The 22,702-nt window shown below is 43.1% G+C and overlaps 1 protein-coding gene across 3 annotated transcripts in view; it reads left to right on the forward strand.

Annotated features, from left to right (window-relative positions):
• LOC311494848 (protein bicaudal D homolog 2-like) overlaps positions 1-22,702 on the forward strand; it is a 49,022-nt gene that overhangs the window by 20,118 nt on the left and 6,202 nt on the right. For all 3 annotated transcript variants that reach the window (XM_084554099.1, XM_084554100.1, XM_084554101.1), the window contains exons 2-9: positions 5,108-5,320; positions 13,670-13,822; positions 14,595-14,809; positions 14,900-15,146; positions 16,572-16,829; positions 16,911-17,114; positions 17,217-17,765; positions 18,258-18,409. In XM_084554099.1, coding sequence (XP_084410225.1) covers positions 5,108-5,320; positions 13,670-13,822; positions 14,595-14,809; positions 14,900-15,146; positions 16,572-16,829; positions 16,911-17,114; positions 17,217-17,765; positions 18,258-18,409 — 1,991 coding nt within the window. The remainder of the gene's footprint in view (positions 1-5,107; positions 5,321-13,669; positions 13,823-14,594; positions 14,810-14,899; positions 15,147-16,571; positions 16,830-16,910; positions 17,115-17,216; positions 17,766-18,257; positions 18,410-22,702) is intronic.

Genomic DNA, 22,702 nt, shown 5'->3' on the forward strand with positions numbered 1-22,702 from the left:
CATTGGCAAGGCAGTGCAGTGCATTGCACGTATGTGCGGGTGGAACCCCTACTGCCTTTGATCATTCACCTCTTTCCCCTTTATCTCAGATGGGAGAACGAGCCTCAACATGGCTTGAGTACCAGGTGCTGCAGTATGGCTGACTGCAAGGCACAGTGGTAAAATTGGAAATGGAAAGTGTGTGTGTGTACGCTTGTGTGTAGAGCCTGTGAAATTGTCCAGGCCTGTGTGTGAATAATAGCCCAACAGCTATGTGCTATGCAGTGAATCAATGTGGCTCTATGCCAAGCAACAGCTAATATATCCCTCCCTCATTCGCATTTTTCTCACCCTCTTTTTTTCCCTCTCCTTCCTTCTCCTTCTGTTTAACACCTAGCATACATCTCTCTGTTAAATACGACAGTGTCTTCTACATACTCTATAATTTGCCTTCTTGCTTGAAGAAAGCGTTTTTAAAAAGGTCCAGATTTAGAGTGGCTGATGTGATGAGGGACTGTCACTACAGCAAGGAGATTAGCTCTCTTCTGCACGAAAGCAGTTAATCAAAACCTCCATGGATTTGTCAAAAGATGAAAGTTAATCTTTTTTTTTTTCCCATTTCCATCTCATCCCCACTGAAAGGTACAGTCTGTGGTGAATAATTAGCTACTCCGTTACTCATTACAGCAAGTTTTATTGGCTTTACTGTAATATGTACTGAATAGCCACTGTGCTCTAGTAAACTGAGTTAACTAAAATAAGCATACAAGGCCACCTGACGTGGTTTGCATTCCTTAGAGAACCTTGTTATATAGCCTCATCACGAAGGGCTATTATGTCTCAGACAAATAAAGAAAGTGGACTTTAGAAAAGCGGGTCAACCTGTAATGCTTGGCCACAGGTTCACTATGTGTTTTGATCCCATCCCCCCAGAAATCTGTATTATGAACGGTTGATGGTGGATGGCTAAATAAAGAATCAACACATATCTTGAAGCGATGTGTCTTTTCATAGTTTTCAGTCTTTATGCTGGCCTGTGAATGGAGATGGAGACATAGACAGGAAGAGGGAGAGAGAGCATGTCTGCTAATCATAACAAACTGTGGGCCCACGTGAGTTGTGACTCACGAGGCAAGAGAATCCATTCAATGTGTGTTTTTTCTTTCACCTCCTGCTCTGCCTCTCTTCCTCTGCAATCGCCTACAATGACAAGCTAACACTGACCAGCCTTCAGTGTTGCTGATACACTACTTTGGCATCCGGGGTCAACTCCAGGACCCTTATGACTCTTTTATGAGTAAATATACTGATCCCAGTGACACAGTGTTATATTGTTCAGCAGTAACCACAGGCTGTCATAGCACAGGAATGTTACTGAAGAGACTGAAAACCTCCACTTAGTATCAGCCCACTCTGGTCCACAAGTCTTTCCAAACACATTGTCATTTCACTTTTCCACATCTCTATAGTGTATGGTCTGGCATTGCTCTGGCCACATCACTTGTGTCCTATCTGGCATCTGAAAAGTCATAACATTTTCCTGTTTTGTTGATGTTGTTCAATCAACCAAAAGAAAATACTATAGTTAATGGTTTCCTTCCCTGTTAATCAAAGGCAAACGAAGTGGATTATTTCCCACAAAGTGCTCTTCCTTATTCCTCTCTCTATCTCTTCCCATCACTGTTTTTTCAATCCTATCTGCCCTACTTCCCTTTGTGCAGCCAGCTTTATTTTTCCAATTAGATCCAAGCTGCGAAACAATCAGGACCTAAAAGGAAACTTTAACAATGAGATTTTGGAGCTGGACCAGATGTACAAGAGTCAGACACAAATCCAGGGTGTTCTAAATAAGTTCAGTGAAAAACTCCTGGCTTTTTACTTAAAACCAGCCCTGTGTACAGATCTTGTGTATTAAGTCTGTCCATTATCCTCCTTTTCAGAGTGTCTTCAGTAACAGTATATCTGGATATCCACTAATAACTCTCACTTGAAGCCACAGAAGGAACTGAAAATAGAACAAAGTTAGATGTGTGCTTCAGCTCCACAGGGCCTCTGAGACCAGCTGCATTGATCTGTTTGTTACCTGTCAGAGGCCCGAAGCCCATCTCCCTTGTGCTCTTGACTCACTGGTTTAGAATCGCCTGCGCAAGACTATTGTGAGCTGAGCTGAGTAAACTCTGTAACCTATTGTCTCTTTGCTTTAATGTCCTGTACCATATAAGGTGGTTGCCACTGTTTAGTATGTCCTCACTATTCTTGGCCAGTGATCAAAACACACAAGATGTAATTGACCTTTGAGTCTTGAATTTTCCTCACCTTCTAATCAATGGACTTTGCCTTTACCTTATAAATAAAGTTGAGTTGAGTTGAGTTGAGTAGAGTAAAGGCTATGTCCTTGGCTAGATTAGAGGACACTGCAATGATCACACCAGCAGTCTTTATTTAATCCAAGACTGTCAAAGAACTTGTGGTCATAGCAACAATTGTCTTTGCTGAAAGATAAACATACAGATGACTGATCAAGTTTACAGTGAGTACAAAACAAATCTAATCACTAGAGAAACAAGCTTTTTAAACAAGCTTTGTCTGAGACTAATAGTTCCTTCCTTCAGTTAGTCCACATCACAATGTCTTTATTTTGTTAATCTTATGATTTGGCTACCTACATAAGCTGTTATGGTGAGAGAAATGTATGGGGCAAGTAAATTATTCTGACAGCTGAGAAACAAATGAACCAGAGTTGACTCCTCAGTTATATGAGGCTTTGAGATCACAGTGGTTATGTACTTTGATCTCTGAATGACAGTCTAGCATATAAAGACAAACCCAGCAGGATGCCTAACCTCATGTATGCACTCATCTGTAGTATAGTCATCTGTGAGGAAATCTGTCCAGACAGCGTGCTAATAACTAAAGGCCTGCGTTTGATTAGCTTTACAAGAGATTAATAATCCATGTTCACGTGCTCAATGTTAAAAACTGCAACATATGGCAAGCTAAAGATGAATTATAAATTGGGCGGGCAGCTCACTGAGAGATTATAGGCTTGGTCGCGTGCGTCCCCAGTTTAGCCTCCCTTAAAAGTAGCCTAAACCCACGCATGGGTAACTGAGATTAAAGCCTTGGGTCAGTGGGTTTTGACTAGGAGTTCTGTTTGTTTGATGCACAGGCCTCAAAGATTGGACTGATTGGAGTCTTTTGAATAACTAATATATGCGTCAAGATTATAATGATGGGATTTCCCCGATTCATGATTGGGTTAATCCTGCCCCTTGTAATGACTTTCGAATCAAATGCGACCTCCTGCTGATTGATGGTGTGATTTACTGTAAAGGTGGTGAATGAGGGAAGTTAGAGGAGAAATATTTAACGGACTGTCTTATCTAGTATTTCAAATGTGAGTTATTTATTGACTGACATTTTGTCTGTCAGTACACACACTGTGAACCTTGGTTTTATGATTATTGACGAAACACTTCCCAGCATTAAAAGTACTCTAATTGGTTTATTCGGTTGTGTACATCCAGTTTCAGTCCTAGTATCAGCTGTATTTGTTTTACAAGGCAAAAATGTGTTAACAATTAACACAGTAAGTTGTAAGTTATATAAGTTTTTTGATTTGCTTGTAGTCTGGTCATAGAAAGATGAGGTTCCTTACGTTAGTTAGCAGATAGTGCTAGCTTAAGCTTGTCTTATACTTACACAGTTTTAGTCTATATGCAAGTGGAGAATGCCTTTGTGAGCATTTAAACTTGTGAGCTGTTGTGTCGGCGTTGCTCTATAATTTCGCTGCCAAAATCTGAGACCTGGGTGTGATTTCTGTACCGCTGTGTCTCTGTCTGTTTCATAATGTACATCAAAACAATGGCGACTGAGTGGATCATGTTGGCGTCAAGGATACACACTAAACTGCGGTTACATTTACTGATATCACTATATTGCAGAAAAGAAAGTAGATGTCAGAGATGTGTCTAAATATAGCATACTGTCCTTTATATCAGTTCTTCCTTTCTACCTCCCTGCTTGGGCTATCTTCTTTCCTGCTCAAGACCATGCACAAGACATGATGTCATGGTCGTCTGTAACCTATTAAACCAGTTTTATACATTCATATATTCCTGCAAGTAGGTCAGTTTGACTAATACACATTTCCAGATTTCCCCCCTTTTTAAAGGAATTACTGGGATTAATACTACACACAGTCAAACAGAGAAAATCCTGCAGCAGCCAGTCACGTGCAGGGTAATGGGGTAGCAGGTCAGAGAGATGCGAGAGCGTGCAGCAGCTGCAAACAAGGTCAGATTCGTGCCTCAGGTGACTTCGGATTAATGCCTGCACTCAAGCTATGACACAAGATGAGAATCAGAATTTCCATCTGATCACTGGTGGTCACAGGATTGGAAATGAAATCTGTCATCAGGATTGTGATTATTTGGAGACTGGAGAGTGTAGCCTAGCCTAGATTGTTCTGCAATCAAGGACTTTCCCTGTCTCTCTGTTCATGTCAAATTAAGGCAGCACTAGTAACAAACAATCTTTGCTATTTCACAGCCTTTTAACAAAGGCCCTAACCCTAGTTTGTATGCTCTCCATAGTTATTTAATCTTAATAGTTCATCCCTTTCAGGCAGTCTGTAAAATCAAATAATATCTGGTGACCTTTCTTTGCCTTGCTATGATCTCCTAAGGTTTTAAGAGCATTAGAATACAGGCTTCTCATCATCACCCAGACACTAGTCCATTTGCTCTACTTTTCCTGTTCCGTTTTGCCATCTGTGGAGCCACTGCAGAGCACGTGCAGGGGAGGCCAACATCCTGCAGCTAGAGGAGGGAGACATGGGGGGAAGACAGGATGATGCAAACCAGATGGAGCCTAAGTGATAATCTCTACAGAGTGGCAGCACTATTTTGGGAGGTTTTTGAACCCTGGTCCTCGGGCTGAACCACAATAGAAGAGACCAGTGTCACTTTAAGATGGCAGACTCGCTTGCAATCCTTATATTTTAAATCTTCAACTCCTGATTTACACAAATCTCTACTTTGACCACTAAATATTGCCAGCAGTCATTTAACGCTCAGTGAGTTAGTGGCTAACCATTAGCTCTTCTCCTTCTTCTCTGTATCTCCAGGCCTTTGGACAAGCCTACTCCAACCACAGGAAGGTAGCAGCAGATGGGGAGAGCCGTGAAGAGTCTCTGATCCAGGAGTCGGCCTGTAAGGAGGCCTACTATGAGCAGAGAGTCCTGGAGCTGCAGACCGAGCTCCGGCAGGCACGCAACATCCTCACCAACACCCAGTCTGAGAATGAACGCCTTAACACCATTTCCCAAGAGATGAGAGAGGTAACCAGAATCACATCACTTTTCAGTTCCTAATTTTAAAGGTTTCTCTGTTTGGCCAGCTGAAAATCATGTATCATAGAATGCTCCTAAGCCACACTGCTCACATGATCATAAGCATCAACACAAGAGGTGTGGATAAAGGCACTTGAAGCATTACTACTGTTTATCAGAATGCAGTGTATTGCAGTGGTCTGTTGCTTACGTCAATACTTGAAAATGAACTCACTTCTGAGTTGAAGCAGAGCGTTGTATCTGCAGCTCATCTTGCAGCTATTGAGAACAATGAATGTGTTTGTTTGTGACTGAAGCAGCAAAAAGCAAACAGATATTCATAACTGATCAATCAGTACATAGTTGAGCGCAGAAGGAAACTGGTGCATGCTGCTTTTTATGTTTCATTAGTTTCAGTTAGCAAATCAGTTGACAAGCACTGATCCTAAGACTGTAGCACAGGATAAAGAGTTCTATACTTATTATACCCACATTCATTTGTGCCTGATCTTTTTAATCTTGCTGTTCAAGCTAGTGTCATTTGAGGCGTAATTGCAGAGCCGTTAACTGGTCTGTTTTTCACTTGTTGATACACGATTTATCCATGTTTACTGTAATAACTGTGAAAACACCTTGCCCTTAAGCCTAACGTGATGTCCTCCACTCCTAATGTTATCCAGGGCGGAGGTGTAATTGCAGGAAAACTACAGAGGCCATGGGAAACACATTATGTTACAGAGGATGGCATGATGCTACATGAATAATTAAACTATTAAGCTCTTAAATTTGTGTGAATCGCTACGTGGAAATAGATCTCCACCCGTTGCCTGGCTCAACCAACATCAGTTTGACTGAAGCATGACCAAGCCCTTTCTCTAAATCTGAGCTGCTTTTTACATGTCCCTGCAAGCTTCCTGAAATACCATAATGCTAACTTTTATTGTCTGTGTCCCACTTTGCACAATGTCTGGCCTCTTCACTGCTTCCATTTACATATACTCACAGCTAATTGACCTCATTAGAGGAGACAAGAGCACAGAGTGCAGGGTGTTCTTTGCCAGTGGTCATGATGTGCAGTGTAGCTGGTGATGAGGAGACTGAATTAATAAGACAACAGTATACTGACTCAGAAGTGTACAGAGCTTTAAGGAAGCATGCTTGATACAAAGACAAGAAGACATTAGGAGATGAAAAGACACAGAGTCTGACAGGAAGCCAGAGGGCACTTCTCACCTTTAGACAGGTTTCTTTGATGCAGGGGTCCATGGTCCCTTGACAGCCTAGAAGGATGGAATAATAAAGAGGGCGTTTGAAGTAGCAAGTTGTTTGAAGAGTTTGGCCTTATGAGAATAGTAGGAGTGGACAACTCATGCTACATTAAAGCTGATTTATTTAACATTCCCAGCTCTAAGTTGGGTGCATGGTGCTTCATATCTAAGCAGCAAGTCTGTTTTTTGCATGCAATAATTCAGTGGCTCTTCTATAGATTCATTTTTGAATTGAAAGATTAGTTATGATCTCACCGTGTAATTATTAAACATATCTGAATTAAAGCAACAAATCCCCTCCTGATTGAGACAGACCACTGCAGAATTTACTGTTGTCTTTGAGTCCCTCCTTGAGACAGATGTCAGTAGTGTTTCTTACCAAGATTAGTGAAAGACTTAAAAGTCCATGTCCTTCACAAGGAATTAAGTTCCCAAAAGCTCCCAATTCCCCCCATAATTAGGTCAGCTGCTGCTCAGCTCTGCATTTAAGTTGGTATAAGTTGAGCATTATGGAAGCCAGATGTGCCTCACCGGGCATGTTTTTGAAACGGAGCATGAATTACCCTGTATAAAACTAGCCTCTAGTCATTTATCAAATGCCAGCTTTAACATAATTACTTTCTACAAACACATTATGTTTGTTAAATCTCCTACCTGGGGTTATTTAGTCCTGTATAAATTCAGAGAGAAATGTGAATACAGTGTTTGCTGCGTATCTCATCTGCAGCTACGACTTGTATTGCACTGGTGGCCTCTGTTTCAGCCTTTCTGCAGGTGCCATTCTCTTAATAAATACCCGGTTGCATTGCCATGGGCCCGGGTAGCTCTAATTGGTTCGATAAAAGGGTCTGGAGTGTAACTCAGCCCATGTATGGGAGATAATGACACCCTTCTAATGGTACTTTGGTGGGTGCTAGGCGTGTGTGTGGCAGGCAAATGGAGGAAGGCTGGGCACTGAGGCTGGCATTGTGACTAGGCTGACAGGACTGAAAGGGGCCTTTGTCTTTTGAATTTCAAATTAGCCCAAAAGCTCAGGCTGGAGAAGAAGGAGGAGGGAGGTGGAGGGCACTAGGGGAAACTATCAGAATGGTGCAAAAGAAAGGCCTAAAATCCGTTAGAGAAGGAGAAAGCCTTAATGAGAGTAAATTCAACACCAGTGGTAGACAGTCCTGCTTTTCTGGGACAGCATGGCTAATCATATTGGGTCAGGACTGAATGACTCAATTTATCATGGAATGCAATTGACAGTTGGACTGTAACTGTGGTCCTTTGTGCCTGTCCGTTTTACTCATGCGTATCTTGTACAAGATTCCTCCGATACACAATGATGCATTTAGCTTGATAGCGTCCACAGCATCTGTATAGCTAGGCATAGAAATTGTAATTTGACCATATGTTGTTAACAAGTCTATAGAAAGAATCATAATTCCACAAACCTGAAAGCTTCACTCATCTTAATGGCTCCGTGTGGGCTGGCTCATTCACAGCTGTTTTAGTCACAGCATTTCAGCTGGTTCAATACGTCACGTTTAAACCCCCAGACACATGTCTCATGCCAAGGACTCAAATGTTGGCCCCGAGCACCGATAAGACATATTTCACTGCTACGGTGCTCTCTATAGGATTAAAGCCGCACAAAGAGCCAGTAACATTGTAAGGAGGCGCACTCTAATCGGCATGACTTCATTAAATTCAATCTCATGTCCTGAAAGGAATGTGCCTACAGTGATGCCTTCTATTATCCTCACAGAATGGGGATCCCCATTGCCTGCCTCTCAGGAAATTATCAAGCAAAGCCCAAGATGAAAATGTTATCATTCAGTCTATCTTTGCTCTCTATTCACGCTCACACTAGAAAATGTGTTTCCACACGTCACCACTCGATTGCTTGCAGTTATTTTTTTCTATGTTTGCATCACTCAGGATACTGTGTTGACGGAGTAAATGTGCCTCCACCTTAGAACTAGTGTGATCTAAAAATAATTCACTTGCTTGGATCTAATTTTTCCTCACATAAAGAGTCTGTATTTTTTAGTGACTACAATGTGAAACCTCATTGATACAGTGGATGAAGCCGTCAGACTTTAGGCCACCCCTTTAATTTAATTTCTGTTTCAACTGAATGGATTAAACACCTGACAGAGAATGGTGGGATTGAGACTGACATCTGCATGGATGGGATGAGTTTAAAAGGGTTAAAGAGGGCAGAGGTGTATGCTCATTGTGAGGAAGTCCATTGTTATTATCACAGCCATAAGAAATGAGTTTTCACTGGAGGAATAGCAGGGCAGATGGGCACAGGAGTCATTTCACAACCATACTCAAGCTTTACCTTGATTACTGAGAGGTCAGAGTTGAGCAGTGTATAGATCCAAGGAGGGTTGCTCTTTGTTCCCTATTATTATCATATGACGTGAGGCTAATGTAATAGGACTCCTGGAGGGCTTTGGGGTGTCGATGTCCACTGCCCTATTATTTCTTCTGACATTAATGCCAAGACGAATCACCTCCTGTCCTGTGGTAGTTGGGAGGAGGGGGCGGTCTGGGAAGACAAACAGAGAAAAGGTTAAGAAATTGCCTCTCGAAAGGCTAACTGAAACAGCACTGGAACATAATGAGCAGAGGGAGAAAAGATGTGTGAGGGAAGCTATTCTACAGATAAATGCTACATTTCCATTTTTACACCCGAGACTGTTACTAATACTCTCACACGTGACTCGCAACCTACTCAAAACCAGCCACATGTTATCTGAATCATCAGGCCAGAGCACAGAACATTATCTGGTCTTCCTTCCGCTGCAGCTAGCTGCCTCATAAGCCATCTGTCTCCCAGATCAATTGCTGTCATTGGGGCACGTCTCAAAAATACATCTAGAAGATTCCCGTTGATCCCTAATTATGCTTGTTTTTCAGCATCAGCTTTAAGCAAGGTCTGGAAATAGGCTGCTCTTCATTTATGTCTCTGGCACCAAAGAGGCTTTCAATGGTGGATCTATGGATACTGATAAATCAACAACACAACGCTTCCTCTAATGGATGTAAACACGTTTCTACTCGTTCATCCGAATGACCTCAAAATCACTAATTCACTGTTAAGTGCAGGCAGGCACACTTTCACCCTGTGGGCTTTTCAACATTCACACACTGGGTACCAGCAACACACTCACAAGGTTCCTGTCACTTTTTGAGTTTCAACCATCATTGCAAAGTGTGACCTTGACTGTGTTTTTTTCTCCCTAATGGAGTCTGGCTAGCCTGAACAGAATGACAATAGCTTGCAGCAGACAGGAGGATAAAAGGAGCTCGGCTTTCTCTCACATTCTCAGCTTCGACAGTATAAGGATGCCCCCAGGCTTCATTATTCCTTTGCTCTGTTTAAGAGTATACTGGGGGGTTGAGCTGCATTGCATCTGTGATTCAGTCCTTGTCTCTCCTGAAGGTAATCATAAGATGGGTTTGGCTTCAAAGAGCTAGATTGAACATGGGTTGATGTAACCTTGACTTTGTGCAGAGCCTACAGGACATTTGAAGTTTTTTCCTCATCAGCCTACGTAAGTCAAAAATTGCTCTCTGCATCACTAGAAATCTACAAGCAGAAGTGAACATGGCTGTCCTGTGTCCGCTTCTATATATCTAATCTGTTGATATGATGGAACTAAAGCTCAGTAAGAGGGAGGAAGTCAACTGTGACTGATACATGCCCTCTAACAGCACACTGACCCACTGGGAAGGGAGAGAGGAGGGGGTGGGGGTTGGAAGATGAGAGCAGCAGTGCTGCTAAGATGACAAAATGGAGGTCAGTGGTATTAAGAAAGGAAGCTGAGAAAGAGGGCAAAAAAACATTATTGAGCTGGTATGCATTTGGTGTCATGCCATCTGGAGTGAGTCAGTGGAGTGAGATTTGTAGAGAAAGGACAGAAACAGGATACAGTAATATATTTATATCAAACCTGTCTGTGCTATTGTATAAATAATACAGTCCTGTGACATCTGGGAGTCTGGGAAGTGCTTTCAAGGGTACCGGGGATAAGAGACTAGTAAATATGGATTTATTTCAGAAATGCAAGCTGGCTTCTCTGCAGTTATTAAGACCACTGCAGAGTCTTTAACAAGGCATTAAAACATGTCTAATCTAAGCCTGTAACTTTGCCACAGTGGCTTACTGAGAGATGGAGCTATTTCCCATAGTGGCTCAAACACATTGTGAAATTACTCCGAGCTTTTGTGAGATTTAAGCGAGCTGAGCAGCACTGTGCTATCAAAAGCAGTTTACTCATGAAAAGAAAGCTTTGGAGTTGAAAGCTAAAGAGTTCATACAGTAAAGCTGGTCCTGTAGAAATGTGCTCTTGTATTTATGCTTTACAGCATATACTTTGTGAATACTCTATGCTATATTTACAGGACATATGCTGTGTATATGCATGCACTGGTCCTCATTGTCTTTTAAAAATCGTATATACATGTGCTGTAGTTATGTGGTATGGCGTGACAATCTGCTGTTTTTTGTGCCACCCACTTTGCATGGAAGCGTCACATTTGTTTGCATGTGTGTGGTGTGTGGGCGTAAAGGCAGCTGTCCAGACGTCACCTGCAGTGGCAACAGTCAGCGTCCAGGCCTGTGGTCAGGAACGACTTCTGTCCCACACCCATCCCTCCGTCCTTACAGCCACGCACACACAAAGACAATTGCAATTCGTAACAACAATTCCCCAGAGAACAATGTCTCCCTCACCCAATTAAATGTCGTTCGCAGTTTATAGCTAGAACACATGTGGCCACCTTAACCTCTAGAGAATTTACTCAAATCTTCTGTCAGGCAGCAGGTCAGTGAACGCCTGCTCCAAATCTCTAAGGGGCTCAATGTAGCAGAGGATGTGAAATCAAGGTGAAAGATCAAGACCCTGGTATGCAGTTTAATCAGATTGGTCTAGGATCTTAATAAGGTTCAGTGGCAGCCTGTATTCATCTGCATCAAACAGCTCTGACTTTCCAGCTGAGGCACAAAACCTTGGCAAGGAAGAGACTTGAGGGACCAGCTGGCACAGCTTTGAGATGATTTATATATATATATATATATCTCATTTAATACTGCAAAGCTGTATTCTTCATGTTTCTTCATTTGTTTAATTCAGGTCTTTCTCTGAAGTTCCGACCACTGTATGGAAGCTTAGTGGCAGCACTGATCTGTCTTGTACGCTCATGCATTATTTAGTAATGCACCGACATCAGGGCTTTCGCACAGCAAACACCCACACTCATTAGACATGCGCAGAACCCCGATGAATATTTATGCTCTTCCAAACATCAACCTCAGCTTAGCCGTGCACATAGTAATTAATTATTACACAGATCAAACAGGGAGCATGTTCGCTTCATCAGTGGGAGTTTAGCAACACATTCGCGTTAATTTCTCAATAAGACAAATAATTGCAAGTATATTCCGATTACAGAAAGACGGAATCAATTTGCTTTTTGTTGTGTTAAAGTCCCCTGAGTCAAGTTATTATCAAGAGATATTGTGGAGCGGGATGTACTTGGTTGTGACCAAGCTTTTGTTTTTAATGGGTGGTCTGTGCATATTACAGAGAAGGATATTAAACCACTGACCTTTGAGTTATTTAAAAGTGTTTCCGGATATCCTGTCACCACCAACCTATTACTTCACTCTCTTTAAATTAGTGATGTTACTGATGTGTCTGATGTGCAGAAGTCTGCAGACGTGACTTCCCGTGTTTGCTGAAATGATCTGAGAGCAGGGATTGTGGTTGTGTGAGCCCGAGATGCAGGGGCCACCTGGCAGGGGATTGGGATGCTAAGTGCCTCTCTGGAATTAGTCTGTCTCTGCCAACTCTCCACAGGGAAAGACACGCATCACACATATAGTCAGCCACAAACCATGTATGCAAATCCTAACCTCCTCTTACTGACACACACATGTAAATATAACAGATTCCGCTCCTGATAAGGTGATAACAATACTAGCTCTGTGTCTGGGTTGAAAGTTATCTGATAAAAACATGTGGACAGAGAGAAACACTACTTGGGTACACGCTTTCATACTCATTTTCACACATAAGCACACATTCAAGGTCAGGACAGACATTTGTTTCACATACTTCCATCCCCTTTCTCAGATTACATACATGTGCATGTTCACTTATTCAGATCAAAGACGAGTGAGAGGCCCATCTTCCCTCAGCGACTATCCCCTTACTTGGCAGCTAAGATGTTCCTTGCCCAAATGCCCTGCAGGATTCTTTTGTTTTGCGATGACCCAATAGCAGTGACGAAAGGATGGATAGGGAGTTAGAGGAGCTAGCAAGGACGCAGGTGGTGCAGTAGGTCCGATTGGATTCTGGTGATTTTTAGCTTATCTCAGTGTTTCAAGTGGGGGAAGGGTATGTCTTCTCTCTCTAACCTTTATATAATTAATGATGCGTTTCCTGTGCAGCAAGAGAGATCGAACTGCACAGTATAGCAGGAAACGCAGTGCTATCTTGAAATAACTAAACAACCTATGTTAAATGCTCTTTTTCTTTACAGCTTTCTTTTTCTTCTTTGTATCAGCATATTGCATATGGCACACACTGAAACAGGTCAGACATTTCTGACTGGAAGTTCCAACTAAATCCATGCACTTTTTCTAAAATCTCTTATTCCTACAGTTTCCTCACTTGTGCTGATTAGGCATTTTGTCCGCCTCTACAGATAATCAGGTCTAATGACGCTCCTCTTTAGAAAATTAGCCCATTACAAAAATTCCCGGTCATTGAATGCCTGTCACCAAGATAAGTAGGCTAGAATCTCATTGTTGCCATCTGAAGTGGCAGCCGAGCACGCTTGTGGCCCATTGCCCGGAAAGACACCTGGCACCTCCTTCTCAGGCACACACAGGCATGCATGTTGGGTCTGGCCAGATGGGCGCTCCTCCTTATCTAGCAAGAGTGTTAAAGCGTAAACGTCACACAACAGTTATGCTAAACCAACAATATCCAATCAATCAGAGTCTCTCTCACACTCCAACAGGATTAAAATAGTGGTCACTGACAGCCCTTCCTCTTCTCTCTGTCTGCTTCGTTTGACCTTACAGAACAGCCAGATGGTGGAGCTCCAGAGGAATCAGCTACGTGATGACATCAAAGAGTACAAGTTCCGGGAGACCCGTCTGCTGCAGGACTACACCGAGCTGGAGGAGGAGAACATCTCTTTGCAGAAGCAAGTGTCTGTACTCAAACAGAGTCAGGTGAGGAGAGAGCAGTGCGGCAGCTCTGTATATGTAAAGTCTAAACCAGGGGTCTTCAACGTTTTCCAGGCCAAGGACCCCCAATCTGATGGAGAGATGGAGCGGGGACCCCCTACTTATATATATATATTGTATAAAATTGTGTTTTATATTAAACCGGTCCTATAGTATGGCACAGCAGCATAGATCGTTTATTTACATCAAGATGGTTGACTCTGTTGCCGTTTATGATCACTACTATCAGGAAATCGCCCATAAATATATGTTATATAATAGTTAGAGCCTTGATTCTTTTCCCCATAATCCCCAAGCTGTATAACATTTAAAAAGAACTTCATGTGTGTTTAAAAAAAATTGTGGAGGTGAATATAAAAAAATGTCTAATCAATCAAAACATTTTCGCGACCCCCCTGCAGTACCTCCGCGGACCCCCTAGGGGTCGCGGACCCCCTGTTGAAGACCTCTGGTCTAAACCATGTAAATGGTGAGAATGATGGGAATTATAATGACCTGAGCTGTTAATTCTCTTCATACATGTCTTGGTTGGTCTTACATATTCATCACACATGGCATGACACAAATAAAAGATGCCACTCCTTGTAAATAGGATTCCCAAATCGAATGAACTCAAATATATTATAGAACATAAAATAAAATCTTTTTAACAGTATCTTAAATCATGCAGGTTTTGTTATTTTCACTGGATCTGCCTCTAGTCAGTTTGCATGTATTTCTCAACTCATGAGAGTTATCCCTTGTCTTTTATGTCCAGGTGGAATTTGAGGGTTTGAAGCATGAGATCCGTCGTCTAGAGGAGGACACTCAGTTCCTCAACAGCCAGTTGGAGGACGCCATCCGCCTAAAAGAGATAGCTGAACGTCAGCTAGGCGAGGCTCTGGAGACCATCAAGACGGAACGTGAGCTGAAGGCTTCCCTGAGGAAAGAGCTCTCCCACTACATGAACATCGGAGACACGCTGTACCACAGGTAGAATGAACACAAACAAGGTGCTCACTGGCTTCAACATGCAATGTGAAAAACACAAAATGACAAACTGTTCCCCCACTTTCCACTCAGCCCTCTTAGCATTTCCCTGGATGGTCTCAAGTTCAGTGACGATGCTGCCACTGAGCCCAACAACGACGAGGCTCTTCATGGATATGAGAATGGCTTCATCAAACTGGCCAATGCTCTCACTGATGACAACCGCATCTCCACACCCAATAAGGAAGAGCTGTTCCGTCCTGTGCCTAGCCTTGTTGACGACCTGCTAAGCGAACTTAACATCTCAGAAATCCAGAAGCTCAAACAGCAGCTGATGCAGGTTTGTATTTCCAATATGAAGAAACCTTTTTTGTCGACAATAAATTGTATCACTCTGTTGTCATTTTAGTAAAAATAATTTTCCATCTATTCACAACAGATTATAATGGAAAAGAATGGGCTGCTCTTGTTTGAGTAGAATTTATACCAGGTTAAGTAGAAGTCAGAAGAATAAAATATTTCCTTTTACATTGGAAAATATTGTGAGATATCTTGTTTTAGATTGTGTTCTGGATGTATGTTTGGTGCAGTTCAAGGTGCGTCTCACTTTAGAGTGTTTTGGCTGTATCCTGCCCCAGTCTGCCACAGGGATCTAAATCCCATTATGGCAACGTTAATCCAGGGAGACACACACTCCCTTCAGGCTCTGCTGGGCCCTCAGGGCAGCGGGTGGTGGCACCGGAGGACCTGCCATCTGCTTACTCTTCTCCCCATGAGTCCAAGACCATGCCTGATTGGGCACCATGGTTACCATAAAGTACTAGGAACCTGTAGATAGTGATTGTTTTGAGGACTAAGGGATTAGGGTTTATTCCTGACCCTTAATCAAATGCAAACATGGCTGCTGGATTGATGTGTGAACTTGTTACTGTCCTGTCATAGCAACTGTTCTGGTTTTCAAACCTGACCAGTGTAATTGAAAAACTGTCGTTAAAAAAAATCCCATATTTGATAATGACCCAGCAGTGTGCCATGCAGCCTGCAGATGCCTCTTGATTGGTCGTTCCACAGATTCCTTGCAGGAATTAGAGCAGAGAAGTTGAAAGCTTCTTTTAGTCATTTAGCCCAGCTCATTTCTGTCCTGCCTTGTCTCATCTCACTATTTATTATTTCTTCAGATAACAGTGCCAGCAGCCCACTCCTTGGATTAGTCCTTGGCAATCTAACAACATTAATTATGGATTCTGCCAGTTCGGTTGGCTTTTGGTGTGTTTTGGCTACTAATTAGCCCAATGTCTCTCGACGCAGTATCTATTTTAAATAATTTTTTTAATCAGTGTAGTGATATAACCAAATGCTAGAGAAGCCTGTTCTTCAATGTGACAAGCTTTCTTTGAAATTAGTCACCATATACTGTGCAGATAAGCATGACCATGATGCGTTTATGTTATTTACAGGTCAGATTCTGAAATAGCTCAGTGCTCACACAAGCACAACTGCGTGCATGCGTGTAACATGACCCACCTGCGGTCTCTGCCAGTGCTGATCTGAACTGAGTCCAGCAAAACTGTCAAGGTCATTCTGGCACTGATGCTGAGCTAGTGGGCAATATGCCTCACATAGTTTGGTAAGGGGTGGGTAGGGTTACCACACGACAGATAATCCATCTATTTAATATGATCTGAAAACCTTCACACTGTCAAGTTTTAAGATGAATGTCATAAGCCAACATCTCATTCATTATTTTCTCTCTGTCTCTTCTCAGATGGAACGTGAGAAGGTCAACCTGCTGTCCAACCTGCAGGACTCTCAGAAACAGCTGGAGCAGGCTAATGGTGCGCTTTCAGAACATCAGGAGAAGGTCAACCGTCTCACAGAGAACCTCAATGCGATCCGCAAGCTACAAGCCAGCAAGGAGCGCCAGTCTGCCTTGGACAACGAGAAAGAACGTGATAGCAATGAAGATGGAGACTACTACGAGGTGGATATCAACGGACCCGAGATCCTGGAATGCAAGTACAAGGTAAGTGGCTTCTGGTAGCGTCAGCAGTGCAAAATGTCAAATTTACATTTGGGCTTCAATATGTTATCTATCTTTTCCTAGGTTGCTGTGTCTGAGGCCGGAGAGCTGAAGGAAGAACTGAAGACTCTGAAAGCAGAATACCAGGCCTGTCAGTCACGTTACGATGAGGAGCGCACCCGTCTGGAGAACGACGTCACAACGCTGGGAGAGAAACTGGCAACTCTGGAGAAGACAAGCTATGTAGAGAAAGAACAGAAGGCTAAGCTAGAGAAGGAGCTGCGCAAGGTGAGATTTGTCTAATTTCTTTTAAAGGTTTGATTTTTCTCATGTCTTTATTGACAAGACAGAAGGCAAGGCTAAAACTGATTAATTTGTGTGTGTTCTCAGTTGAGTGATGTGGCAGGCGAGTCCCAAGGCAGTCTGAGTGTGGCACAGGATGAGCTGGTCACCTTCAGTGAAGAACTGGCCACCCTCTATAACCATGTCTGCATGTGCAACAATGAGACTCCCAACCGGGTCATGCTTGACTTCTACAAAGAGGGTAAGGGAGGTCGGAGCAGCCCAGAGGGCCGTGGTCGCCGTTCTCCCATCCTGCTCACCAAGGGCCTCTTCCCTGAGCCTGGTAAGGCAGACCTCAGCGATGGAGTCCCCTCACCAGTCTCCTCCCTTCCATCCCCTGTGTCTGACCACCGTCGGGAGCCCATGAACATCTACAATCTGGTCGCTATCATTAGAGATCAGATCAAGCACCTGCAGCTGGCTGTGGACCGCACCACTGAGTTGTCACGCCAGAGGGTTGCCTCTCTAGAGCTTGGCACTGTGGCTGACAAAGACAAGGAAGCTTGCATGGAGGAGATCCTCAAACTGAAATCCCTGCTCAGCACCAAACGGGAACAGATTGCCACTCTGAGGACTGTCCTCAAGGCCAATAAACAGGTTGGTTTATCTTTGGGTTTGCTACCAAACATTTGTCAATTTTCGATGAAAGACAGAAATGGAGTAAGAGGGAGCTATTTCAGGTCTATTCAGCTGTTACAGCAAATGCTTTGCAGACAGGATCTATAACAAATACTGGTGGAGACAGCAGCCGTGTAGTGTCAGCTGCCCTGAGTATCTGTGTGGTTAGGGCAGAAGAACAGCTTTGCAAAACAGAAAGAACCAACAGCCAGAGGCAAAGAGTGTATGCAGTTGCTCTGGTGGCCCTCTAAAGTATGTGTGTGGCATCTCCATGAACACGGACACAAAAACACCTCATAAACGACACAGCTATGTTTTTTAAGAACGTTAACCTTTTTTGGGCTACCTTAATGACTTACATGTGACAGAAAAAATAGCTCACGTGGAGACAGAGACAGACTAGCTGGGGCAGGAAATAACACCCCAGACTCCAGCTGCTCTGACCCTTTTGTTCTTCTTGTCCACCCACAGACAGCTGAAGTTGCTCTGGCCAATCTGAAGAGCAAGTATGAGAATGAAAAGGCAATGGTGACCGAGACCATGATGAAACTGAGGAACGAGCTCAAAGCCCTTAAAGAGGACGCTGCCACCTTCTCCTCTCTCCGAGCTATGTTTGCCACACGGTAAGAAGCATGCCACCACCTGGATAGTGGACAGTGGAAAAGTTTTACTTACTTACACATAAGCACTCTTTGTTCTTTACCCTGATGAACTGGCATGAATCCAAACCGTGCCCTTATGCTATTCTGTTTTAGTTTAAGAGAGAATATTTATACAACAGACAAGTGTTGCTCTTAAAATCACTGCAGCACACAAAAGCCACATTATAACCAGGTAAGATAAAGCTAGGATTATTGTCATAATATAATCCATGTTCGCCATATGTTAACTATGTCTTTGTGGTGTTATGGTAGCATGACATGTTTAAGGAGACTATTGTTTTGTGGATTCAAGGTCTGGAATGGATGCTATTTGTATCACTGACCACAGAGCACAAAAGGTATCTAATCTGGGTATCACTTATATATGTCACTTAAGCATTGTTTATGACCAGTGACTTAGTGGGTGTATGTGAGTTGATCAGATGGGCCGACACGCTCGCTAATCTTTTCTGATTCCAAAGAGAAGCCGGTCAAAGGTTCTGCGCATAATCCCACCTCAGCTTGGTCTGGATTACACATTCACCCCTCCAAAGAGCTCACACAGCGTTTGATTGTTTATTTGTGTATATGTGGGCATAATTGTATATTTGATTGCAGTTAATGCTACATTTCAAACTTGCTTTTAAGTAGCTTTTCGCAGTGTGTTTTAAGATGTTGTGTGGTGCTTCGCCGTTAAGACCCCTTTGCAGTTCATAGCAAAGCTCAAATTGTGCATGTGGAGGAGAGGAAGGAAAGGAGGGTATTGTACAATGAAGACCACTTAGTCTCCAAGGAGTGTGTGGGCAGCTCAGCACCCATCACCTTACCCATAAAGTAATTCAATACTTACCCCTGAAGCGTACTTGCCAAAGTAACTCCATATACCTGCACTGCCTAATCAATTAGTGAGAGATGGAAAACTCCTCTGACTGCAGATATGAGAGCTTGTGTTGTCATGCATTTTGGTGTACTGCAGCAAAAGATGGCTACAAAATGCAGATTATGGAATATTATCATCAAAAGATAACCAGGGCTCCAATAAATACACATATACCGTATATATGTATATATGTATTTTTTCATCCTGGAGAGGCCAATGAGTGGAATCACTTGTCATTGTTAGAGCTGTGATTTCCCGAAGGGGCTTAAGATGTTTTTATCACATTGCAGCTTGTTATTTACTACCAGCAACAGTCCATGTGTTTTCCTCAATCCACCCAAAACGTCTCCATTGACGATGATGAGCCCCCATCTTCAGTTGTCCACCACTACTCTGGAGTCTATGCATGAGTTGCATTCGGTCTGTTTATGGGATTCGTGTATTGGTATGTAAATTTTGTCCTATGCGACACAGAGTTGGGTCAGGGGACTCTTTGAGAGGCTGGGGGACTTGCCTGAGTGAGGTTTCCCACACTCCCCCCTCTTTGTCCCACCCGCCCCCCTTCCATCCTTCCTCACTGCAAAACACCCGGTTCTCTAGTCATCTGGAAAAGAAAGAGAGGAAGGACCAGGCTCTCAGTTAAAGCCCACTACAGGAGCCTAATTTGACGGTCTTTTTTTCATGGTAATCACAGCTCGGACAAAGTCTGTAGGTGGATTTCTGGAAAAACTCTCAGATACAAATGATGTGTGGTCTTTGACAAAGACGAAAAGAGATGGAGTGGAATTGAAAGAATGTGTAGGTCTTTGTGTTATCTTAGCTGCAGCCTGTGCCTCACAGATTAGAGTTACTTGAGGTTTTTAAAGTGTATTTCTTCTGTGAGAATTTTGTGAAAGGGACATGGGGTTGAATGTTTTTTTGTGTGTTCGTGCTTCTCTTTCTGTGTGTGCCCCTCCAGCTGTGGTCTCTGGTGTCATGTTAACAGTAAGCTCCTGCCTCTAACATTCCTAGGACATGCCTGGACATGCTGCTCCTTCTGCTCCTTCTTATTAGCAGGAAAACCATAAGCTCAAGTATACTCTCTGCCATCCTGCTATTCTGCTTATAGTTGTATTCCCTTTCCATCACTCTTTCTTTCCTTCTGTTCTTACCTCCTCCTTCTTGCTCCCTCTCTGTGTGTGATATCCATCCCACCATGACCAATCAAGCTCCAGACAAGACCACAGCTCAGCAGCTGCTTTGGGGACATTATTAATTAGAAACTATGTCTATATACTGTTAATTGTTCAACAGTTGGAGCCATTAACCACCATCGACTACTGTACCACAGCAAGATGTAGATAAAATGTTTGTCAACATTGTGAATATGACGACTCTTCATCCTCAAAAGGCCAGCAGCCACCTCCTGGCCCCCCTCAGTCATTGTGCCACAACACACGATCAGCAGGCCAAAAAAAATCCCATTGTTGCACTTGGGGGACCCCCAAGTCCCCAGAATAGGATCCTCTCTTTTTTTCCCGGGAAAAACGCACACGCCCTCTCACCCCCATGCAAGACGGAACTGTCTGATGGCGCACCAGCCCCCTCCTAGGTCGTCCCCCATCTCATACTGGGTTTAATGAAGTAGCACTGATCCCCATTGTCTGGGTGTGTGTCCCACAGGGAGTCAAGCTGCACACCCAAGAGGGGAGGGCATGGTTTATGTTTGTATGGTGGTCTGGCGAGGCCAGAGTTCACAAGGCTCACAATCACGTGCAACACCACACACAGCAAAAACATCTGCGCTGGCTGATTGCTGTCGGTCTCATATTCTGTCTTTCTTTCCACGTGAATACTACATTAACACTAAGAATAAGTGCCCATACCTTGAAGCAAGACACATGTATGATAGAAGACCAGACAAATATTGCAAAATAATACTTTGAACCAGAGAATATTTAAAACAAGCTTATTTTAGTTGGAGAAAGTTCAAAGAATCTCATCCTACTCGACTTTGCTCTAGTGTTGCATTCAGAAGATAATATTTAATGATTCAGATGGAGATTTCTCTCATGAAATAAAAAACAGATGTAACATCTCTGCCTGGGAAAATGACAATTTTCACACAGAATTGAAGTTGATGATGATTGATGAAGAAAGATTTCTGCATTATATTGAATGTGGACTTTAACAGCAGGTTTGGGCGTTCCCACACATGGTAAATGCTTGAATAACAGATAAATAAAAGGGAGCAGGGTGAGGCTGGCAGTCAGCTAAATTATACCTGAAGGGTTTTGCTGTTGTGCAGTTGGAGGACGTTACTTACTAACATAACCAACCCCTCCCTTCTCAGAGGTGTGTCAGTCATTACTGAAGAATGTCACTCACACTGCTTTGTCAGCAACACAGAAAGTAGGATTTGGAAAGAGACTGATGCAGGCAGACAGAAGGAGACAGCAGCAAGGATATGACAGGGCTTGAGGGGCAAGATAAGACCCAGGAGAGGAGATGCGATAAAAAAAAAGAGATGAATGAGAGAGATATGAAAAAGGGGGGAGGGAAAGCCAGCAAATGAGAAAAGCCTTGAAATGAGACAGGAGCATGGCGACAGCAGATGGAGAGTGGAGATACGAACCCTTAACTCCCAATCCTGTCAGTTTTTAGACACACTTGCACATAGACACATGTAAGGACACTGGGAGACATGTGATACAATCGCAATGCAGAACCCAGTGATGTGAAGCAGTAGGGAGACAGATTTCATATCTTTTGCTATTTTGAACTCAGATGAGAGATTAAATGGGGGTGTAGATGTGATACTGCCTCACTCCAATTGGAAAGCTGGAGGTCAGGTTTGAACACTTCCCTCCACTGCCTGTTCAATAGGTGACGCAGGAAGGATCTTCTCAGTGACCCCTAGGTTAATGCGTTCATCCTTTGTGTATGCAATCCATTCTTATCTTCCACTCCATGTACACTCATATTATTCAAATAAGCTGCACTCCAATGTCTCGCCTAATCATGAATGTTATTTCATGCCATTTAAATCCAAAAAGTGAGGATTTAGTAATCAGATTACAGGATGTTTTCAGCTGTGGACGGAGTCTGTTGCTGTCTCTTGTAAAGTATTTGCACAAGTGACTGAAAATGTGATTGAGACCATGTTAGGCGGTGGGATTTGGTCGATGCGACTGAAATGCCAGATGAAGTCATAAGTTAATACTGCAGGACCTCTGCCAGTCTTTCAGGCCTGCAGTGTGTGGTTCAATGGCACCACCTGGTGATGGCAGAAACTACTGCATAACAGGGGGAAGGTTGTTGTAAAGGTGCTTCAGTTTAACTTGTTTTAAGTCTTTATTGGTATTGATGTGAGCACCTCAGACACAAGGTCAAAGTATGCATGTGATGCTGTTCTA

Source organism: Chelon labrosus (assembly GCF_963514085.1).
Source record: "Chelon labrosus genome assembly, chromosome: 10".
Lineage (NCBI taxonomy): Eukaryota > Metazoa > Chordata > Actinopteri > Mugiliformes > Mugilidae > Chelon > Chelon labrosus.